The 24,439-nt window shown below is 42.5% G+C and overlaps 2 protein-coding genes across 2 annotated transcripts in view; one reads left to right on the top strand and one right to left on the bottom strand.

The window, feature by feature from the left end:
• Nucleotides 1-3,439: 3,439 nt before the first annotated feature.
• Nucleotides 3,440-11,612, bottom strand: crnkl1 (crooked neck pre-mRNA splicing factor 1). Its single transcript, XM_079215018.1, has 14 exons — nucleotides 11,521-11,612; nucleotides 9,969-10,121; nucleotides 9,406-9,497; nucleotides 9,161-9,319; nucleotides 8,169-8,335; nucleotides 7,723-7,901; nucleotides 7,458-7,628; nucleotides 6,934-7,125; nucleotides 6,448-6,507; nucleotides 6,285-6,365; nucleotides 5,773-6,012; nucleotides 5,249-5,350; nucleotides 4,599-4,847; nucleotides 3,440-3,911 (listed from the first exon to the last, which is right to left on the bottom strand). Exons 1-14 carry the CDS (start codon nucleotides 11,566-11,568, stop codon nucleotides 3,510-3,512), a joined length of 2,295 nt encoding a protein of 764 aa, XP_079071144.1. The 5' UTR covers nucleotides 11,569-11,612; the 3' UTR covers nucleotides 3,440-3,509.
• Nucleotides 11,613-12,702: 1,090 nt separating this feature from the next.
• cfap61 (cilia and flagella associated protein 61) overlaps nucleotides 12,703-24,439 on the top strand; it is a gene marked incomplete at both ends in the record, with an annotated part of 32,299 nt that continues 20,562 nt past the window's right edge. Inside the window, 14 exon segments of the mRNA XM_079215694.1 lie at nucleotides 12,703-12,845; nucleotides 13,378-13,528; nucleotides 13,743-13,819; nucleotides 14,156-14,223; nucleotides 14,308-14,428; nucleotides 15,392-15,524; nucleotides 16,514-16,657; nucleotides 16,803-16,888; nucleotides 18,136-18,175; nucleotides 18,824-18,960; nucleotides 19,138-19,264; nucleotides 20,026-20,103; nucleotides 21,935-22,141; nucleotides 22,753-22,881. Of these exon segments, the coding sequence (XP_079071820.1) occupies nucleotides 12,703-12,845; nucleotides 13,378-13,528; nucleotides 13,743-13,819; nucleotides 14,156-14,223; nucleotides 14,308-14,428; nucleotides 15,392-15,524; nucleotides 16,514-16,657; nucleotides 16,803-16,888; nucleotides 18,136-18,175; nucleotides 18,824-18,960; nucleotides 19,138-19,264; nucleotides 20,026-20,103; nucleotides 21,935-22,141; nucleotides 22,753-22,881 (1,641 nt within the window).

Below are 24,439 nucleotides of genomic sequence, written 5' to 3'. Positions count from 1 at the left end.
ATGTTGTTGGTTCATCTGATTCTAAATCGCCCCCCTTCGTACGTGACGTGAACACTTGCTTTTTGATCGTCTTGATCATCTTGGAGACGAGTTTCAGCATCTTGTCAGGTCTTCTGGGGCAGGGATGTGCTCCTTCAGGGCGTCGGACATGGAGCACTGGACACTGACCATGACCTCTTCAGAGATTATGTCTCTCAAGGCTTTTGCGCTGCGACTCTGACCCTGGGCCGTCATGTCCAGAGCAGCTTTGAAACTGTCTGTGACGGTGTTGGCCAGACTGGACTTGACCAGTTCTTTCGTCACCTCGGCGTTTGTCTTCTTAACATAAGTCTGGAGAGCTGTGGAACAATTCTGTATTATGTTGACAATGAGATCCACCAGCAGAGCTTTGGTGGTCTGATCCGGTTTACCTCTTACTAGGTGTAGCCACTGATTAGCGGTCAAGATCCCGAAAAAGGATCTGATCAGAGAGCAAACTCTTAATGCTGGGATCTCCTCCGTCTGAGATGTCATGGTGAAATACTAATGTTATAATTATTAATATTATGGTGGATTATGTTGTTTTTTCTTCTGCTGATCAATTTGCAAAAACTCAAAGGAAAAAATCTCTCTGGTAACGCACTCTGCAACGTCTCGCGTATTCTCGTGATCTCACATGTTTTTTTAAAAATTACTTTAAACTAATAGATATTTTCTTTCTTCTTTTCTAAAAAAGAGGATCATTAAGCAAAGGAGGCTCGCTCCATGGTACAACCCTCAGACCCGTATATTGAAGCAAGCATCACGGAAGCTTGAGGGCATATGGTGTTCCAACGGTCTGGAGGAGTCCCGGTTGGTTTGGCGGCATAGTCTGAGAACATATAAGAAGGCCCTCCGTAATGCCAGAGGAGCCTACTACTCATCACTAATAGAGAAAAACAAGAGCAACCTTAGGTTTCTCTTTAGCACTGTGGCCAGGCTGGCTGAGAGTCATAGCTCGGTGGATCCGTGTATTCCTACAGACCTCAGTAGTAATGACTTCATGAACTTCTTCAATGGTAAGATTCTGGCTATTAGAGACAGGATCGGTGATCTCCTGCCCTCGACTACTGCCGGTCCATCCTCAGGTGGGATGGCCATGGAGGAGGCTGTGGGCCCTGCTGTGTGTCTGGATGGATTTTTTACCATCAACCTCGACCAACTGTCTTCAATGGTTTCTACTTCTAAATCGTCTGCCTGTCTCCTGGACCCTGTTCCGACTAAGCTGTTTAAGGAAGTTTTACCTTTAGTTAGTGCCTCTCTACTAGATATTATCAATGGGTCTTTACTAATGGGCCATGTACCACAGTCTTTTAAAGTAGCTGTAATTAAACCTCTTCTTAAGAAGCCCACTCTGAATCCAGAGGTGTTACAAACTACAGACCTATCTCTAACCTTCCCTTCCTCTCTAAGATACTGGAGAAGGTAGTCGCAAATCAGTTGTGTGACTTTTTACATAACAATAGTTTATTTGAGAAGTTTCAGTCAGGATTTAGAAAGCATCATAGCACAGAGACAGCACTAGTGACAATTACTAATGACTTTCTAGTTGCATCAGATAGGGGACTTGTCTCTGTACTGGTCTTGTTAGACCGTAGTACTGCATTCAACACCATTGACCATGACATCTTATTACAGAGACTAGACCAGTCGATTGGTATTAAAGGTACAGCACTAAGCTGGTTTTAGTCGTATTTATCAGATCGATCTCAGTTTGTATTTGTAAACGATGAGGCCTCGATGACCACTGCCGTTCGCCATTGGGTTCCACAGGGTTCTGTGCTTGGACCAATTTTATTCACCTTATATATGCTTCCTTTAGGCAATATTATCAGAAAACACTCCATAAACTTTCACTGTTATGCCGATGATACTCAACTATATCTGTCGATCAAGCCAGATGAAATCCACCAGGTCGCCAAACTTCAAGCGTGTCTTAAAGACGTCAAAACCTGGATGACCTGCAACTTCCTGCTGCTGAACTCGGACGAGACTGAAGTTATTTTACTCGGCCCAGAACACCTCAGAAATCAAATATCTGATGATATGGTTTCTCTGGATGGCATCGCTCTGGCATCTACCACCACCGTAAGGAATCTCAGAGTTATTTTTGACCAGGACCTGTCCTTCTGTCCTGTGCTAGCTGCTCTCCACTGGCTGCCTGTAAGATCGAGAATCATATTTAAAATCCTTCTCCTAACCTACAAAGCCTTAACTGGTGATGCAACATCATATTTTAAGGACCTTATAGTGCCATATTACCCCACGAGGAGCATTACGCTCACTGAATGCAGGGTTACCTGTGGTTCCCAGAGTGTTAACAAGTAGGTTGGGGGCTAGAGCTTTAAATTTTCGGGCTCCTCTCCTGTGGAATCAGCTTCCACTTTCAGTCCGGGTGCAGGCACGGTCACCTCATTTAAGAGTAGACGTAAGACTTTCCTCTTTGATAGCGCTTATAGTTAGGGCTGGCTCAGGTTTGCCCTGGTCCAGCCCCTATATATGCTGCTATAGGCCTAGACTACTGGGGGGACATCTTAGGATACACTGAGCTCCTTCTCTCCTTCTCTTCCTCTTTCGCTCCTCTTCACCTCTTCTTTCTCTCCTTCTGGATAAATGATTGTCTCTTCAATGCACATTACTAACTCTACTTTCTTTTTCGATGGATTCGTGGCTGCCTGGAACCGGTCCTGCCTGCTGCCATGGCCCTGCTGATGCCCCTCCTCTCTACCTTCTTCTGCTTAATGGGTCGTGGCTATCTGGATCATGGACCATGCCTACTACTCATTATATGAATCATTTCTGTCATATTCATTGAATGTGCTGTAACTCCGTTACATTATTCATTCTGGCCACATGACATCTATTGCTTCTGTCCATCCGGGGAGAGGGATCCTGCTCTGTTGCTCTCACTCAGGTTTCTTCCTCTTTTTTCCCTTGAAAGGGTTTTTACTATTTTAATTAGGGGAGTTTTTCCTGATCCGATGTGAGGTCCCAGGACAGGGATGTCATGTGTACAGATTGTAAAGCCCTCCGAGGCAAACTTGTATTTGTGATGTTGGGCTATATAAAATAAACTGAATTGAATTGGTTGCAGGCATGAGGAAAGCTTTGTCCCGAGACACGAAGAAGAAGTCTATCGTCCCGCCATCTAATAACAGCAGCAGTGGCTCCCTGCATCCTCGTATTGTTAAGTAAAATATGACAGGCTGTTTTTACTTTGTACATAGTCAAACTGTGACACACCAATTATTAGTCAGAGAGCCACGCTGTACAAACTATTTCCCAAAAGAGGCTCAATCATTCGGTTTCATTTCCTGTAAATTCTGACGTTTCAAGAAAAAAGAAAACCACCAGAGAGTTTGAATTTATGTTTTTATAATGCAGAAAACAGTCGAACAATAAAGACGCATCAGCTGCTTTTGTTGCTATTGTAAAAAAAAAAAAGAAACAAAAGGAACAGATTGGTAGAAAAATGGATCCAGAGCGGAGAGCTACTCTTTATCTTCCTCTCCGCTCTTGCTCTCTTTCTCCTCCTTTCTTCCATCATCACTGTCACTGCTGCTGCCTTCATCGTCTCGATCAGCGCCTGTCGTCGTCGTCTTTTCTATTTCAGTCTCAGCGGTTTTCTCCGGCTGGTTCTCAGGAGCGGCGGGTTCGTCTGAGGACGGCGACGGCGTCGGCGTCTCTTTGGCCGCCTCTGGACTTTTTTCTGGACTTGTCTCGCCCTCCTCGTTTCCGTCGCCCTCCTCGTTTCCGTCGCCCTCCTCGTTGTCCTCCTCCACCATCTGCTGCCTCTTCCACATCTTCGCCATGGCCAGCAGTTTGAGGTTGGGCTGGTTGGCGGCGTCCTCGGGGAAGATGTAGTCGTAGTACTCCTCCCAGCCGGCGTCCGACTGAAAGAAGCGGGACAAGACACCGAGGTTATTACCAAGCGATGTTAATCCATAACTGAAAATATTCATTGATTTTCATTGAGCTTGTGCTCAGTTTGATAGTTTAACCCAATAAAGTACTTTTGTTTATTTTAGTTTTCTTTATTGATGTGGATGAAACTCTAAAATCTCTTTGTTCCCCATCAGATCAAAGGAAGACGAAGACTTTATACAAACATTATTTTATTTATCTTTAGAGGTCCTGAGTGATGCAGAAAAAAAGGATTTCTAAATATTTGCAGATTCAACTCTGTATAGTAAAGCAAGTACATGTACATTTGAGATGAATATGTAAATTCCCATATTTCAATCAATTGGCAACAATATATATTTTTTAATTAATATTATAAAACAAACTGGGATGCGTAAGAATAAAATAAATCCACCAAATCATCAATGAATCAAAGAGTTTCAACATCACAAAAATTACATTTTAGTTTAAAACAAAAGCAGATCGTCTTTTGTGAGCAGGTCAAATGTATCAAGAGGTTTGCAGAGTTTCCGTCACCAATATAGAATATATTTTATTTTACCTTTATTTAACCAGGAAGTCCCATTGAGATTAAAAATCTCTTTCGAGAGAGACCTGGCCAAGTCAGGCAGCAGCATAAAAAACACAGTTATAATAACATATGAAGCAGTTCTTACCCCGTCCTCGGCCGTCAGCTTCCTCCTCTTCTTCACCTTGTCCGGCAGCAGCTTCCTCACTCGCTCCATCGAGCTCTCGGAGCCAAACTCCCTCTCGAAGTCCCTCCAGGACTCCAGCAGCATCAGCCGCTCCTCCTTCTCCTCGCAGTTCCTCATGCCCTTGTTGGCCTCCTCGAAGATCTGCCGGCACTTCTGCAGCCGGTCGGGGCAGTCGATGGACAGCTCGTACTTTGCGTAGCTGATCCAGACCTGAGGAGGATGATGATGATGATGATGATGATGATAAGAAGTCAGAGTTCATTCATGAAGTCTACGCGAAAATGACTCTACTTCTCTCTTGATTTATTCCCTCAGTAAACATTGTAAACATGAGTTTGTCTCAATCTCTAGTTTCAAGTCTTCTTCAATACAGCATGATGTTCATTTAGTAAATTATGGTCATTTAGAGCTACAAGGTGATTGACAGGACACCAGAGACGTACACGGCGTCTCTACGTCCGTCCCTCATCAGTCCAGATACGGTCCCTTACGTTATAAAAATCCAAGATGGCGACGGTCAAATCGCACAACCCGAGGCTTCAAAACGTCCACAAACCAACGAGAGACGTCGTGACTATTTTTGTGTGTCAAAGCCAAAGTGCAGTTCTCACCTTGACATGTTGGGTGCGCTGCAGCAGCCTTTTGTAAAGAGTCCTGGTGTTTTCAAAGTCCTCCTGCTCGATCTCAAAGTCAATGTAGGACTTCCACAGCACCTGAACACACACACACACTTTATTGGTGTTTGGCCTTGCGGTCTAACACTATAATCAAACAGATTAATCTCAAAGTCATACGTACACACACACACACACACACACACACACACACACACATATACATACATACATACATACATATATATATATGACTTTGAGATGAATCTGTTTGATTTGAGTGTTGACTTCTGCATGGTGACTAAAATGTGTGCGAGACGATGCAAAACGTTAAATAATAATACATTTAATTGTTGCAGTTGACGCCTTGAAGTTTACGAACTTCCTTCAACGAAAGAAAAAAGGGATGCGATAATGACAAAAACTCAAATGCAATAAATTACAAGTTGAATGCTAAAAAAGGGAATATTTGAGATTCATTTGGTCTGAATCCCGTAAAATAAAAAAAGGTGAGATGATACCTCCGGCATGTCCAGCCGCGGCTGTCCGATGGCGAGTTCGAAGATGGCACGGGCCCGCTCCACGTCTCCCAGGATGGTCTCCAGCTCAGAGAATTTGATCCAGGTGGTGCAGTTCTCCGGGCTGAACTCCAGGTATTTCTCGTACAGCTTCCTGCAGCGGTCGAACTCCCGCAGCTGCAGCTCCAGCTCGATGTATCCCTTCAGCAGCTTGTTCTTCGGGCATTTACCGATGGCCGTGCCCTGAAGAGGACAAACAGCAAGCGGTTTCATTTATGTCGTTTTTAAAGCCATTTTCTCACTTGAACTCTGGACTATCTTTAGAGACTCAGGGTCTGAGTTTCCTTTCACACATGCAGATCGCAAGAAATACTTGTTTTGGAATTCCTCAGACAACGAGCGCCTAGTCACGCACTTGTCAGAGTTTAGTCTGTTGGACGTCCGGATGATTTAGATGTTTGGATTTCATGACCACACCTCTGAGCTTAATCGTATAAATGGGGTTAAAATCTCACCATGATCCTTCTGGCTCCCTGCAGGTTCTTCTGCCGGATCTCAAACTGAGCATAGAGCAGCCAAATCTTAGCGAACGTGAACTGAAAGGAAAACACAAGTTGATCACGATCAGGTGAAGAACTTAATTTATTGTAAGGCAAATGGAGAATCAAGAGAGCTTACCTTTTTATGTGGGATTAGGTCCAGAGAGGCCTGGTACACCTGCCTCGTTCTCTCCGGATCCTGAAGACAATAATAATTATTAGTTAAAATAGCAGCACTTTTGCACGTTTGCATTGAGATAACATCTTAATTCTCTTTCCATCCCTACAATCATTATTAAACAAACATATGAAAAGGCCTTTAATTTACAAACTTTCAAATTGTCAATGTTTGGATTACATCAAAGTCTTTTTTGTTTCCTTAACTTTTTATTTATTTATTTTTTTTTTTAAGTACGACTATAAACATCTAAAAAGAGAAATCTAAAAAGAGAAAAAGAGAATTTGGCATCTAACCTCCGGCACCATGTTCAAACTTTAAGAAAATAGTTTTTCCCGTCTTTTTATTTACGTGTATATGTGCAAAAATAATAATATTGAAATCCTTGTTTCCTTGACTTTTCTGATTTCTTTGTCTCTGAGGACAGGGAGCGACCAGGGAACCCACCTTGACCTCCAGCTCTTCGTACAGAGCGTAGTTGATCCACAGGTAGATGTACCGCTTCCAGTGCCTCTTCTCCTGGATGGGCGGGATGTTGGCGATGGCTCGTTCGTAAACCTCCCGGACCGTGTCGGAGTCGGCGTCGTTCTCCACCAGACGGAGGTAATCGAACCACGCGTCATAGTTGTGAGGGTTGGCCTGAGAAGGACGGGACAACGTCAGTGGGGAGGACAGGAAGTAGCGTTTTCCGTGAACAGGAAGTAACATTTTCCTTCCCCGCTGGTCAAAAGGGACTGAAAAGAAAAGTATCTCACATTCAGGCCGACTTGGTATATTTTAAAAAGGGTGAGCACAATCAAGAAAATAAAACCAGATTCTCGACGTTTCATCTTTTTGTCTGATTTTTAAATTGAAAATAAAATGACTCGATAATGGAAAGAATCTGAATATTCCTGTGAATCAAACATGAAGAACTTGAAAGCTCCCGATATGTTTGGTAAAAAAGGTGCTTGATCTTCCGCAGTAAGTACCTTGACCTCCTCCTCATACTGGAACCGTCGCTTGCTGACGATGACGTCCTCGATCCCCCTCCGGTCTCCGAACTTCTTCTCGAACATGGTGTAGAACTTGAAGAGCTCCTGCGCCTGCTGTTTGGGGATCCGGTCCAAAGCGTACTTGTAGATCACCCGAACGCGTTCAAACTGAAAAGACACATTGCGTATATTCAACAGGTAGAAGACGAAGATAAACAGCCGAGAAGACCTGAATTCATTAAGTGTTTTTGTTTTCGCGAACCTCTTTCTGCGTCTCCTCAAACTTGGCAAAGGCCACGAAGAGGTTTTCGTCCACGTAGTCCTCTCCGAAGAACTCCACCGACCTCTCGAACACCTTCCTGCTGTGAGCGATGTAGCCGTGCTTCTCTTCGAAGCGAGCGTACTTGATCCAGTTCTTCACTTCGGGGTGAACGATGACGAGTGCGGCAGAGTTAAGGGAGTTTTTGCACTACAAACTAATATCACAGAATACATATTATCTGGTTCCAGTTTATTTAATGTGATGTAGTGTGATTTGCTGCTTCAGAGGACGTACGTCATTGTTAATTAAATACATTTGGGTTTTGGACTATTGGTCGGACAAAACAAGATGTTTAAAGATAGCCGCTTAGGTTCTGGGAAAACAGTGAGGAGCCTTTCCTTAGATGCTCAGAACACAACGCGTAAAACACACAGCTAAAAGGATATATCGCTCATAAATGGCGCGGCCTTTGTCCACTTCCTTGTAGCGCAGCTCAAAATTGATGTACGAGTGCCAGGCCTGCTCATCGGGCTCCCACTCCATCCAGCGCTCGAACGCCTGCCGGCAGCCGGCCACGTTCCCCAGCATCTCCTCCATGTAGGTGTACTTGTACCTTTAACCGGAGCACAGGTGGCCATGTTTTTTTTAATTGACCCATAAGGACCCACGGTGACACGTCCTTAAATGTTCTGGAAAGTTCCATATACAGCTTTATCCTTGATTATAACTCATGAAGTCCCCAACTGACACCTACTGAACATCTTGGTTGGTCAAGTGATTTTGTGTTGCCATAACAACCTTTCCAAGATGGCTGATCCAGGTTGTGACAGATCTGAAGGAAATGCTAAATTTAATGCGCTTGTTTTTCATTGTTAAAGGTAAGATTGACCTGTTTAAGAATTCTAATGCTTAATTAACATGTCATTTAATGTATTGGACTTGCTGTGAGCCCATTTCTTAAAGAAACTGATATAAAACAAATTAGATAAAAAACGTTGACACATCACATCAAGAATTTAACCTAAAAATAAAATAAATAATAATAATAAAGCGGTGTGACATATGCACAATATGATCTGATCAGTTAATTTGGCTGATTCAATGATATTTAGCCAACATATTTTATTTTGTTCAATCCAAAGCATATTAAAACAAATATGCAAAAGTATGTAATTATTAATACAATTTATTTGACCATTAACGCCCAATGTGACATGATGTAACATTTAAAAAAATGTGACACTATTTTGAAAACAATGTCAGAAATGTGTTCTATGTGGTCTATTTAGTCTGTATTATATCCCCCGTAATCCCCCAAATAGATCCGGGTTCTTATGGGTTAAGTAAATGTAACGTAGCACGCTTCTCTAAAACAGATGCAACACTGAAAGCAGCTAATTGCTGTAAAAGTGAAATGAGGCACAAACTTCCTTCGTACCAGAACTGGTTGACCCGTGGGAGGATGGTGATGGCTCGGTCCCAGATGTTGCGGGCGTGGTTCACCTGCCGGCTCTTCATCTCCATCTCGGCGTACTTCAGCCACAGCGTGATGTTGCGGTGATCGACGTCCAGCGCTCGCTCGTAGATGGAGCGGGCCCTGAAAGCGGAGGAGGCAGCGGTGAGGGGAAAGGTGTGTGGCGGGGACCGCGTGGGGCCGTTTCGCATCGTTTCCTGGGTCTATACCTCAATATCTCCTTCAGGCTTTCCTCCCATTGTGCGTATTTGATCCAGTTGCTGATGACAGTTCGGTTCTTTCTGATGTTGTCTTCAAACCCCTGAAAGAAAGAAAGAAAAAAGAAGAAAAAGTGGGAAAAATGGTTTGACAAAAATAAATAAAACTATAAATATAGTCTCTCTCACAATATCGGCAACTGCCATTTTTGAATATTTGTCAAATAACATTTTATACTAAATATTGTGGTGATGCAGAGATGTCTGGATCTACACATCATATCCTACAGACTTAAGAAAAACAAATTGTTTAATACAGAGAATACTTTTTCTGTGTTTTTCAATGAAAATATACTTGCAATTGCAATATCATCCAAAAACTAATCCCAATTAGATGTTTTTTTCTAAATGATTCAGCCCCATCTATACATCTTTATATATTAAATTAATCACATGTGGCATTTGACAAGTAATGCTGTTAAAATGTCAAATATGAACATTGTCGCAACTGTTTTGGATCAGGTTTCACACTTGAATACTGCACATATAGATGTAAAACACTGGCAGGCACTCACCTTCCTCTTCTTGAGTTTGTAATCGTTCAGCTCCTCCTCGTCTGTGATCTTCTGCTTGGGCGGCGGCGGCAGCAGCTCGAGCTCGCGCTCCTTGGCTTCCCTCAGCAGCTGCTCAGCTGTGATCTGAACCTCTGCAGGAGCTTTATTCTTCACCTGCAACACGAGAGGAAGAACTTTAACAACCGGGAGTTCTTTAACGTCTTAATGCAGACGACCCAGAACATAATGATCTCACTTTAAGTCTAAACAGGAATTATTATTTTAGAGGTGACTGTGAGCAAAACATGACTATGCAGAATTATTATAGCTTTTCTGTTTGCATTTTCATGTTAAATGTACAATCTCTGTTTACACAAGTTGTTTTACTTCTGCCAAGGTATAAAGAAATAATCCACCCACCTGACAGCAGGGGTTGAAAAAAAAAAGTGATACACGGAAACTCAATATTTTATGTAATCAATTATGGGAGGTATCGAAGAAAAAACCAACCAGTATCACTCCTATTCCTACTGGCACAACAAAACCAGTATAACTCCTCTTCCTCCTGGCACAACCAAACCAGTATCACTCCTCTTCCTCTTAACACAAACAAGTATCACTCCTCTTCCTCTTAACACAAACAAACATCACTCCTCTTCCTCATCTTAACACAAATCAACCAGTATAATTCATCTGCCTCCTGGCACAACCAAACCAGTATCACTCCTCTTCCTCCTGGCACAAACAAACCAGTATCACTCCTCTTCCTCTTAACACAAACAAGTATCACTCCTCTTTCTCCTGGCACAAACAAACCAGTATCACTCCTCTTCCTCTTAACAAACAAACCAGTATCACTCCTCTTCCTCATCTTAACACAAACCACCCAGTATCATTCATCTTCCTCCTGGCACAACCAAACCAGTATCACTCCTCTTCCTCCTGGCACAAACAAACCAGTATTACTCATCTTCCTCTTAACACAAACAAACCAGTATCACTCATCTTCCTCTTAACACAAATAAGCATCACTCATCTTCCTCTTAACAAAAACAAACATCACTCCTCTTCCTCATCTTAACACAAACCACCCAGTATCATTCATCTTCCTCCTGGCACAACCAAACCAGTATCACTCCTCTTCCTCCTGGTGTTTTATGTAGTTGGTGCCACCTTGTTTTACATACTCATAAGACATATGTTGGGTTGTGCTTCAGAAAGCCTTTGGCAACATGTCTCCGGAGAGAAGAAAAACCAACCAACAGACTCATGACAAAGTGCAGCATGTTGGCCCCTCAGCTAACTTACAGTAGCACAGGCATCTAACAGGCATCTAACAGCTAGCTAACGACAGCTAGCTGGTGTCGACCTCACGTGGTCCCCGTCAGACTTAACGTCACATCTCTAAAAACAGTAATATAACACGCATTCGTATCCGACATTATAGATATAATCGATCTGAAATGCGAACGTGATCACAATATGGTGCTTTTGCTCTTTTTAAACCATCTGTTAGCGTGTAGCTTAGCTTAGCTCATGGCTCTTCTTCTTCTTATACTCTCTCTTTTCTTACCTTCGCCACCTTCGGGATCCGCTGTTTACCCGCTGCGGTGGACGCCATGTTTGTTGGCAGGTTTAACCCGGGAAGAAATGAATACAAATAAATAAAGTATGTCACATAAACGTACTTTAAAAAACACAACAACACAAGCTAGAAACAGTTGACGAAACGTTTTTCAAGCACGAGCCGCCATGACAGTACCCAGAGTGCATTGCGAGATTCCGCTCCGTTACTGTGGTGACAGAGTTAGTTTGAGCTCAGAGACGGTTGACACCGAATAGAAAGCAGCATTTAGCTAACTATACATACAGGTAAGCAATACAATAATATATAAGACATGCACAATATATGCAACAAATAGGATAGAATCATATTCAATTAACTTAACCAACGAAGCAAACCAAACAACAGTGTAACGGCGTTATAGGGGAATAGTTAACGTTAATTTACAGGTTTTATGTGTCATTTAACAACTATGCTAGGTTTATTTTTTCTAACAACGAGCAATAATAAGTTATTAACTAAAACTGACGTTATAATTAATAATACTGATAATACATTTTATTAGCGCTTTAAAATGTACTCAAGGCACTATTACAGGAGTAACTTACTTGTGACAGGTGAGTAATTTAGCTAACATGAACTTTTAACTAACTTAGCTAAGCTAGCTATCTAATGTTTAACCAACATTTGACCAGATTGTTGTTGTTGTTGTTGTTGTGGAATGTAACATTTACTCAAATGCAAGGTACTTTACTTTATTATTTCCAGTTTATGCTAACTACTGTTTTATTTATCTGACAGCTTTGGTTACATTATAAAATAAGATTTCTGATTACAAAACACAGGAGGAGCTCATAAATAAGATGTTTCATCAAGCAACTGGTCCTCAATAATTTTGTATTTTGTGTAATTGGTTGGACAAAACAAACTTTAGGCTCTGCTTAGTTGGGACAGCATTTCTCATTATTTCCAAACCACCAATCAATCGATTAACTGAGAAAAGAAATCAGCAGATTAATCCATTATGATGATAATCATTAGTTCAAAATGAGCCTGTTTACATACATTTTCCTGACTATACTTACACACTTTTACGGAGTATTTTTTACAGTGTGGTATTAGTGCTTTCTCTACAGCTAAGGATCTGTATACTTCCTCTGTGTCGTTCTCTTAAGAAGTGAAGAAGTGAACATGAGGACATTGACTTCCGCCCGTGGCCAAGAGGAAGCTGTGAGCGTCAGAAGGAGCGAGTCGGCGGACTCTCAGGGAATCGGCCGCCTCATCGGCCCCTCGGTTCTGGCGGTTTTCGGAAGGGTCAATGTCATCCATCTCCTGTAAGACAAATCGTTTCTTCATTTATTGTCTGAAGTAAAGAGGCTCTAAAACAGGCGTTCTCTATAGAGTCACACTAGGGCTTTGATCATTTAATCTGCCAAGTCCATGAAAAGAAAAAGAAACTATCACTAACGACCTAGTTTTATTCGATTATTTATTTACTTTGCACTATAAATATGACGTACTAGCTTATTATTCACTCTGTTTGATGGCGTACATGTCATAGTTACATTCATTTATTTATACTAAATTATCCATTCATATTGGCTTATTATTTATTCTGCATATACATAATTTCACAGTTTCACACATTATATTTATGTATTTACAGTATATGCCTGTTTCTACTTTGCACTTCCTGGTTAGATTCCAATCTCCATTTTGTTGTAGTGGTATTACTCTGCAGTGTATGTAAAGTGGACTCTGATGAAATCTCCTTACTCTATAAATTGTATAATATTGAGAATAAAATAAACAAAATAATAATTCTCCACCGCTCATCTCTCCACCTTGCTCTCCTGGACCCTCCAGAGAGAAAGCCAATCTGGCCGTGACTCTGGCTAATGAGAAGGAGGAGATTCTAGCCCACGCTTCCTTCTTGGATCACCCCATTGGAGACTTGGTGGATCAGACTCGCTGGGAACCTTTCCTGCAGAGACACATCGGCGCTGAAGCATGCACAGTCGGTATCATCCGTGAACTCATATGATACGGCATTGAGAGCTGCTGGAGCAGAGTTGTTGTGATTAATCCTGTTTATGTGCGCTCTTAGTTTTTATTGAGCGGGATCACATGAGAACCAATCTGATATCTCGCACTAAGACTTTTAGTTTGAAGGCAGCTTTTCGGCTTAAGTGAAATGAAAGTAAACTGTCTAACTCTTCTTCCCCCTGAAGCCTTTGAACACACTCTTCCTCCACCTCTTTGTGGCACAGCCAGATTTTGCCGCAGCAAGTGCAAAGGAAATAATGAGGTATGAAAAAATAAGGATACGTGGAGTTTTGTCGTCAACCCCTCCTCTAATTTCTAATATAAATATTTTTTTCCAGAATATTTACTTTCCACTTCCATAAAGTGTGTGTGTCTGTTCTGGTGTCATTCCATAATAAGTAATCTAAGGAATGAAATAAAGCCATATAGACAGCAGGACTGTAAAGTTATGAACGTGACACTGTCAAGGGTTCAACTCACAAATCTCATGCATATTAATAAAAACGTGATTCTAAGGTGCTTTGGTTATAAGCAATCACAGAATGCAGATTCATAGAGGTCAATGCACTGCCCCTCTTTGCTCTGCTTCTTTGTGCAGGGCCGTCTTTAACGCCACCGCAGAGCTGGAACACGTCTGCCTGGTCGGCCCGAACGTCGCTGCTTTGGGTAAAGAGCTGCTTAACATTAATTGTTGTGCTCGTCAGTTATTCAGACGTTAACTTCCAGGTCTTGTGATTGCTGCTGAAGCAGAGCCGGCGCTGGAGGAGGTGTTCGAGCCGCTGCAGCGCCTGACGGATGCTGGGCCTCTCTGCTCAGCACTCATCTGCCACAGACATGGGCACTGCCCGAAGCTCCACGTGCGCCCGGCCAGGTGACGTCAGCTGACTCCTCCCACTAACACTATAATGTTCATATACGTCCAGCACTTTGACCTCCACGTGCTTTTTACATGGCGCATAATGTAGTAATTTGAAGCTTGAGTTTGGCAATTTGGTCGTCGGCATCTTGGTTTTTTGGAATGCATGTGACCATATCTGGACTGAGGAGTGACGTAGAAACGCCGTAAACGTCTCTAATGTCGACCTGTCAATCACTTTGTAGCCCCGCCCTAAAGCATCCCCTGCTTTATGGTCTGTTTGACTCTAAATGAACATCATTTACTAAATGAACATCATGATTCAGGGTTTGTACGGTCATGGAAAACCTGGAAAAGTCATAGAATTTTAAAATGCTTATTTCCAGGCTGGAAAAGTCCTAAAATAAAATCCCCAAAGTTTTGGAAAATCCATGGAAATTTGTTATATTCATATGTTTAGGTCGTTTATTTACGCTGAGTTTGAAATAATGGATATGCTTTGAAAAGAAAGACTCTCAAAATATACGCAGTCATACGCTCTCATACTCGCGGCGCAAATTATTCGCGCTGCGAGTAGTTTAAAATACTACATTTCTTCACTTTTTCATGAAATTTGGTTTAAAGTCATGGAAAAGTCATGGAAATCCATTGGTCAAAATGTGTATGAACCCTGTAAGACTTGAAACTAGAGATTGAGACATAAACTCATGTTTACAATGTTTACTGAGGTAATAAGTCAAGAGAGAAGTAGAGTCATTTTCTCTAGACTCCTAAAGGGAGGCGTCCTGATCAGCTGATCCCTTAGCTCCTCCCCTTATCGCTCAGGCCAGAAGAACTCCCCAACAAGCTGAGAAACTCTGTAAAATCTTAAATATTAGTGGGTTGTCATGATACAGAGAGTAATTTGATACAGTGTGATATACATTTTATTGATTGGTGGTGCTTTAAGACGTAGGCCACTCCTCTCTTTTGTTTCAGGGTTGAGGATCACGATGACATCATGCACATATTTGAAGAGCAGGCGAAACTCCTGCCGGCCTTCAACCAGCCGTACTTCCTGGCAGAACTCCTCGAGGCTCAGAACGAAAAGAATCACGCCGCGGTTTGTGAGGTTTGTCCAAACTTTCAAAAAAAGATTTCCCGTGGCTCAACACGCCTGCTCGTCTGATGTATTATGTGAGTTATGCTGATGATGCTTTGACTGATTGTCAGGAACCCCCTGCTGGGATACCCCCCACCCCAGGGACCTGGGAGGCGACAGATCTTCTCTCCCCTCCCCGCCAGTCGGGCTGACATGTGTTCATGCAGCATATGGCAGATACGAGCTGATACTTGGCCAAGACATGCTCTCACTGAACATATTGTGTCCAGACATCTGAAGCATTTTGGGGCTTTTTGTCTGAATGTGTTCGGCGGTCAGTGGACAAACAAACATGGTCCCTGAGGGCCACTGGGGACTGGAAGCCGCAACCTTTTTGTGAAGCCACAGAATATGTCATTTAAATATTAATCTGGGACAACATGACTTCAGTCCAAATGCAAAACCAGCATTAAAATACCGAAAATATAAATTAATGACCACATTTGAAGACAATGTTTGTAAATAATTAAAAACCTCAAGGTCCATGTAACAGCTGTTCTGATGCTCTTCATAAGATCACATGATCTTTATAGGGCATCGGGAGCTTTTGAAGACCATTAAATATGATTGAAAGCTCTAGAACAGAGATTGTTCTGTCAATGACCCTTTTTTTTAACGGTGAATCTGAGAATTTAAATATGTTTTGCCTCAACTAAACCAAAAGAAACTTGTAGGTCGTGAATTTGACAATATTGCACTTTTCTTTATCAGTACAACCGACTTCTTCTTCTGCTGTTTCTTGTGAATCATCTCATGAGGAAACAGGAGAACATTAAGGAAACTCCTCCATTAACTAGCAGAAGGCTGCTGTGTTGTTGGCTTGTATTTGTATTGTGCATAGATGTATGTTATAATTCTAATGCCAATGTGATGTCCATATCAAATAAAGTCTATAATAATATTCCAGGAAGAGGGAACCGTGGACGAGACTAAATGTGAAGACGTGTTTGCTTTCACAGAGCGACGGAGTCACCGTCGGCCTCATCAGTGTCACATGCAACGTGGATTTGAAGCGGCTGAACGAGCTCTTTGAGTTGAGCGGTTTGAATCAACCCGCTGCTCCGAGCGACACGGGGGAGACCCAAACCTCCGACCCACAACCGGTAGGAACGCAACTCACTCCTCCTGCAGCTGCTTTTTATGTTAAATAAAGACAACAAGTTGTGGTAGAGACATGATGGTGATAGAAGTATTAAAAACAAGTTCATCCGTCTTAAATTGTGTAATCTTCAGTGTTTGTTTCTTCAGGACGAAACACAGGCGACTGGACATTTTTCTGAGAACAACACCGTCAGCATTCAGTCCTTCATTATTGACAAGAATTATGAAACGAGGTAAAGTCAGGAGTATTTATTTATTAGATATTTTCTCAAATTAAAAAGGACAAAGTTGGCAATAATCTATGTTTTTAGTTTTGTCAACAATAAATAGACCGAACCGACACTTTATATCCAGTAACATATTTCCTGATGTCTCATAGAGCCGCTGAAAATAGTTCCCAACAAATATGCTCCATTTCAAATGCTCCGGTTTGTTTGTTTGATAAAAACTACAGCGACCAGCTGTTTTAGGAGATTACAGATACTTTATTATACATTACACTACATATGTGAGATTTTTTTACGTCTTCAGTAGGAACCAATGGGAGCTGAGAGCCACAGACAGGAAGCCAGAAAGCTCTGAGAGACGAACATGGTTTTGGTCTTTTTGGGGGATTTGTTGGCTGCAAGAAAAATAAAGAATAATGGCTAATTTATCCTTTAATTGCAAAAATACTAATATATATATATATATATATATATATATAATGTGTATGTATATATATTGTCTTGAGCTCAAGAAACACACTTTGGAAATTAAACCTTCAATTTAAATTCAGGTAGAATAAAATCTTTTAACGAGTAAACCGAGTAAAAGTACGAAGTGAAACAAAATACTGCTATATGTTGGAAACGAATAGCTACTTTATCGTGTTTAAAAACAAAAGAAATACAACATAAAGGTGAAAGAATATGAAGAAAGACAATACAATTCTATAAAACACTTTTACAGAATTATATTACTTTGATTCGCAGACACCAAAAGTCAGATACTACAAGTCTGTAAAAAAGAAAAACTACTAAGTTTAAATATTTTTAAACTTGCATATTTTCCCACTTTAATAGATTTCCATGGCTCCCGTCCAGCGTTACATCAGTCATGTGTTGCCTTGCAGCAGGAGGAGAGCGACTGTTAGTTGGCTCCCGCTGAGCTCCTCTCACCTCCCAGCTGTTACTAAATATGGAGGCGAGTCGCTTCCTGCCGAGAGTGAGCATATTATTAATGACCACCGCGCTCCAAGTGACAGCGCCACAGAGCCAGAGTCAAGGAGTTGAGCCGGAGCAGCGGGCCGGTTGCTCGGCCAGTTGTTCCTCCGCAGTGACTCGCCAGCTTTGGCTTCCGAGTTTGGCATCCACACATATAATCACTAAATCTTCTTCTTCTTCTTCTTCTTCTTCTTCTTCTTCTTCTTCTTCTTCTTCTTCTTCTTCTTCTTCTTCTTCTTCTTCTTCTTCTCCTCCTCCTCCTCCTCTTCTTCTAGATCAGTGGACTTTATTCCATATATATTCAACTATTTCCCCGTGAGTATCTCTCTCTTTGCACGACAGTAAATACGTTTAATGAGTTTGACAGATAAGACACCAGAGAATAAGTTAAAGATCGCTGCATCTGTGCAAGAGGTGAAATTAAAACAAATACTCATGATGTGTGCAATAAGTCTCATCATGTAAGATATAGGTGAATAGTGAATTCCTTTACACATACAGGGTTTTAAAAGGTTTTTATGTTCACGAAGTTTAAGAATTCAACTAGTGTTGAAACCGAACATGTGTGCTCCGTGAAGAGTCTGTACCAGTGGTCCTTGTGTCCTTCTGTACCAGTGGTCCTTTGTGTCATCTGTACCAGTGGTCCTTTGTGTCATCTGTACCAGTGGTCCTTTGTGTCATCTGTACCAGTGGTCCTTTGTGTCGTCTGTACCAGTGGTCCTTTGTGTTGTCTGTACCAGTGGTCCTTTGTGTCATCTGTACCAGTGGTCCTTTGTGTCGTCTGTACCAGTGGTCCTTTGTGTCATCTGTACCAGTGGTCCTTTGTGTCGTCTGTACCAGTGGTCCTTTGTGTCATCTGTACCAGTGGTCCTTTGTGTCGTCTGTACCAGTGGTCCTTTGTGTCATCTGTACCAGTGGTCCTTTGTGTCGTCTGTACCAGTGGTCCTTGTGCCCCTCTGTCAGGATCTGGACTTCTGCATCGTCTCCGTACCGACGACGTCCCCTGAGTTCCCGCTGCTGCAGAGCTTCATCAGAGTGCCGTCTCGCGCCTCCAGCTCGTCGCCCCGCGACCTCTACGTCCTCCACCGCTCCGGACTCAGGTGGGTCGACCCGTGACGTAGGTATGACTTGACAAGACGTGACATTGGACCGGCCTCTGTATCACGAGATCACCAACATTAAAGGACTTGATCTTGGGCATGAACCTCTTTATGTGTCGTTATTAAACTAACAATGTACTCCTGTTAATGTTCCCCGCGGTGCGGTTGCTCTCACAGCGGTGTGGAGGTGAGGCCGGCCGCAGCTGCAGACCGACCGGCCATCTCCAATCTGGTAACGGGTCTGAGACTCAGCGGGTCCCTGCTGCAGGACCTGGACCGCTTCTACGAGACCCGCAGAGACCCGGTGAGATGTAAACACACGAAGGGTTTCATCTTCAGCCACTTGGCGCTCCGTTTGTGTTTCCTACAGAGATCAATAAGAAAGCACATCATTTTATAGTTTTATTTATTTATCGCGTGTCCAACTTAAAAAAGTTCCCTCCATCTTTTTTATTTCCCCCTGCTAAACGTAGTCATTTCCAAATTCTATTTTTGTCTCTTCCACTTTTACAGTTTCATTCACTGTCCGGCTACTAAAATGAGGTATTTTTTTGTGGTAGTTTATTAAAACAATATTATTTATGTTATTTCAGCTGTAATTTGCACATCATTAATGTCCCTAAATTGCCTTGTTGCCACATGACTTCTCTTTGAATATATCTACGTATTTACTTTTTATTAAAATGTTTTTAAAATGTCTGCCATTCACAGTTAAAACTCTCAAACTCATTCAGCAAAAATAATTGTCCCAATATTAAACCAGCTGGCCTGTGACATGGTCAGTGTTTGGAAACCGTGAACAGTAAATCGAGAAAAACACTCAGGTTTTAAGCTGGCTCCCCTTGAACGTTTTAAAATGACACAATGATTGTTTTTGGAATAAGCGGGAATATGGCGGCGCGCTTGCCAGCGAACAGATTGGTGAGAATTCAGCTGAACGGATTCTCCTCTCTGACTGACACCCCAGCTGCCACCGCCACAGCTCCCCAAAAGAAGCTGATAATGACTTGTGCATCCTCCATGTGTCTTCATGCCATATCTGTGTTGCGCTCCCTCCTCTCGCAGGACGGCGTGCCGCTGCAGGCCTTCGTGGCCCAGCTGCTCGGGCGGGTCGTGGGGGTCCTGATCCTCAGAGACGAACAGGTGGGTTCAGAGTTCTTTGTCCTCCAGGTGCAATTTGTACATTTTTACAAGTTGATTAGTTCTATGGAGTTGGTTCCCATCTGTTTGTGAGCTTTGCACACACGGATCTCATGAGGCGACATAATATTAATACGTATCAATGATTTAATTCAACTGAAAATGCGGCAATTACAAATATTAGAACATAGAAATATTTGATTTAAGTTCAGAGAACTTGGAAAAAAAAGTATATGTAAAAATAAGTTAAGTTAATACATAATTTGTATTATCGTATTTACTCCCAAAAAATTACCATTACTCAAATATTCTAAATACATATAATATATATATATTATATAATATATAATATGTTATATAATATATATATATAAATATTATAGATATATTAATCCAATAGATATATTAATATTATATATAAGTTTTGTCAAACATTTTGAGTACTGTGAACCTTTACAGTGTGCATCTGTCTGTCAGGATCAATACGTCCTGAACGGCATTAGAAAACTCTGCATTTCTTCACATTGGCCGTTTCTCAATCAGCGTTCTTCTCTGTACTTGTGTTCTCGTGGACTCGTGAAACGTCATCAGTCGCGGCCCAAGTACTGTTCCAATTCAAAAGTCCGCTTCTCACCAAGCACGGTGAAAATGCCCGGATGTGACTTGATCCTCCCATTTTACTGGGGACGCATCAGAGCAGACTTGAGCGTACTTGAGAGAGCCAATATCCCAGAATGCATTTCGGACCAGCAAATGGGGAACAATGGCGGATGAGAAAACTCATAACTGAAAGGAGTTTGTTCAAGTCTGCTGTCAGATTCTGTATCAAACGAAAGGAACGTATAAAGCAGTGGTTCTCAACTGGTCTGGCTCCGGGACCCATCCCCCCTGAATGACAAGCCCCGACCCAAATCGAGGGACATTCTCAACTTCGCAATTTTTTTAGTGAAAAGATGGTGCAGTTTGAACCTGAGATAGTACAGAATATGTACGCCAACATAAAGAGAAGTTTAATGATAAACCAAAACGAGCAGCTGGTGGCGATGCTAGAGAGGGAACTATGCCCGTTTACACTCAATTAGCTGCATTTGAATTAAAAAACAAAAAGGGCATCTTCAGGACACGAGGTATTATAACATACATAACCATTCAGAATCTTCAGCCATTTTTAAACAGACTCAACAGCTTTCATGCACAAACAAAAAAGTCCAACAACTAAGAAGTAGTTTCAAAACGACTCAAATGACTTAACTTTAACTGAGAATACACACTCACTGAATCTATGACAAACACTTTACTATGGACAAAGTCACTGTCTTGAGGAGTGCAATTTAAAAGGATTCATATATACAAAATGTAACTTTTCTTGTGATTACCTCATCAGTAAATACTGAAAAGCATTGTGCTTTACAGAAAACTAAGCAGCACTCAATTCTCCTCACGACCCCCAAGTTTTTTCCTGTCATGCAGGCAGCTCCATCAGTTGTGAATTTTATATTCAGTAGGCTGTCTCCCCCATATCAGTATGGTTTGACCCAACCACACGCTGCTGAAAACATGGAGGGAAAAGTGCAAAACAAGTTGAAACCAGAGCCGGCAAAAAAACGACACTCAGCTCCATTAAAAAGTCCCTTCAAAATAAAACTACAGGATAAAAAAAAAATATATATATATATATATATATATATATATATATATATATATATATATATTATTATTTTTGGGCAAAAGGCGTGGGTTGAGACCCACTGAAAACGGGTTGAGAATCACTGGTATAAAATATGAAATCCACACATTGGTCATGTGACCTTGTCATTCCCTCCGTCTCCGTCAGGACATCGGGTACATCCGAGCCCGCTACAACATCGAGAGCTTCATCTACTTCAGCCACCACAGCGCCGAGGAGTACGCTCAGATCCGCCACCTCGTACTCCAGCGCCGCTGCCGCCATTTCAGCCGCCACTTGTTCAAGGAGGCGCTCCGGCTGGCCCGCCGGTCCTCCATGTTCCTCCGGCTCTACCCCTCTGTCCAAGGCCAGGAGGTGGGTTCCACACAGCGGGGCCCATCGTACACAGACTCACACACACACACACACACACACACACACAGACACACACACACACACACACACATAAATAAACAGATGTGTCTGCAGCTGTGCAATCTGACGATCACAGTTATTGGATCTTTTTTAACGTGAAAACAGTTTCCGGCGGCTCACTTCTTGCAGTGTGCGACCCCTCGGCCCCTCGGCAAGCGGCGGGCCCCCAGGGGGTCCGGGGCAGCAGGTGCCGGCGGTGCTGCCAGCTCCACCTCTCCACACGCATAATGAGACATTTGCTTGCCATGTAGAGAGTCCTGCTAATTACCTCCCAACAAACAAGCACCAGATCTGGAGATGATGAGGAAGATGAGGAAGGTGATGGTGAGCAAATAGAATAATGGCAGAGGAATTAGCTCAGCTCGGGCAGTGGGGTGAAGCACTGGGAGACGTTTTGCAGTCAGCTCATACCAGTGGTGTCATCCAGCCTTCTCACCTGAGCTCATTACCTCTTTACACACAGACACACACGCACACACACTCACTCACTCACTCACTCACTCACTCACACATGATGCTGACATGGTGCCCTCTCTTCTCCTTGCACTCAGAGTTCCTGCGTCCACCATCTGGACTTCGTCCTCGACTGCTCCGTCCCCGTCCGGCCGCGACGCCAGATCGTCTTCCCGCTGGAGGAGCTCGGCATCAACGCGCCGGCCCGGCAGATCACGGAGGAGCAGGTGGGCAAGGCAGCAGCTGGCTGGGAACGTAGGTTAGCTGCAGGCTACTGCCACACGGAGCCCGGCAGGGGGTTAGTGTGACCACTAGAGGGTGCTGTTTCAACAAAGTGATTCACCTTGAGCCACGGAGGGGAAACTCCAGGTCAGAAGGGTGTAAAACACAGAATGATGGAATGACCTTTCCACACACACACACACACACACACACACACACACACACACACACACACACACACACACACACACACACACACACACACACACACACACATATTAACAGAGACATTATATGTCCAACATCTGTGTTCAACAGCAAACTATGCTTTGGGAAATTGTTTAGTTTGCTCATTTTATTTAACATACGTCTGTATTTCTTTACATGTGGCTGCATGTGTTTGTCCAGAGATGTGTTTTTTTACACAAGTCCTAGAGTTCAGTTTCACATATATATTTAATATATATGAATCTCAACTGGAATTTGAAATAAGGTTGAGTTGGTTGGAACAAAGCAAAGAACGTTGAGGTAGAAAAGAAGAAAAGAAAGAAGAAGTGCTTACTTCTGCTGAAAAAACGTTGTGTTCCTAAAATATTAAGCATCTTTGGAGCTTTACAAATGATGAATATGATAGAATAGATGTCGTCAAAGGACATGCAGCACTAAAAGGAGAGGAGGCGTAAAACATGAAGAAACAAGCCTCTAAAAGATGAATAACGATAATCGCAGCTCTTCTTCTGTGTTCCGGCTGATCTTAATGCGGCTGTGATTTATTTTAATGTCCTGCACTTCAAATGTTTACCACTTGTCCAGCAGCGCTCTTCAGACCCGAGGCTCCAGCGTGTACACTCACATGTTGGTTTCACTCCATCATGATCTCCAGGCTACCGCTCAGATAAGAGCCTCGCCTCCGAGCCTCGGGATGATTAATCCAATCTAAAGCACCAGTTCCCTCTCCGCCGACACAGGATCATATTACATCATACATTGGCGCGGTAAGAGCGGCTGCACCTGCTCCACCGCATGCAGATGAGGCGGCGGCTTTGTTCACCTGATGACCTCATCTGCTTCATTCCTGCAGTATTCAGATGGATTCAGGGTTGTTTTTACTCATGAAGTAATAGTAACTCTCAATGAATGTCAAAATACGGCGTCTACATGATGTTTTACTGGATGACAGATGATAATAATAATAGTAATATCTCCATCTGTTTCAGTGCAGCTTCTTTACTGACGGCTGCAATTATAATTCACAATGTTTTCCTTCATTTGTAACCAGCCGCAGTTGCTGAATTCGTCCGACACCGAGAATCTCACCTGAAGTGAGACACAGTGAGACAGTGATTACACATTTACAAGTCTTTGAAAAGACAAATTAAAATGCGTCCCGACGTCGTCACCTGGATGAGCTGCGATTCGTTCAGGTTCACTTGAGCGTGGAAAGGTTGTTGAAACGTTGTGGAAATGTTGTGGTAGCACTGTGGAAACAAAGCTGGTTTCTCCTTTTAAATCAGACTTCCACACAGAGACACGTGTTACTGCGACAAATCACCACTAAAAATG

The sequence above is a fragment of the Taurulus bubalis genome (assembly GCF_910589615.1).
Source record: "Taurulus bubalis genome assembly, chromosome: 3".
NCBI classification, from domain to species: domain Eukaryota; kingdom Metazoa; phylum Chordata; class Actinopteri; order Perciformes; family Cottidae; genus Taurulus; species Taurulus bubalis.
The sequence above is the reverse complement of the archived record's forward strand: the minus strand, read 5'-3'. Positions and strand labels throughout refer to the sequence as shown.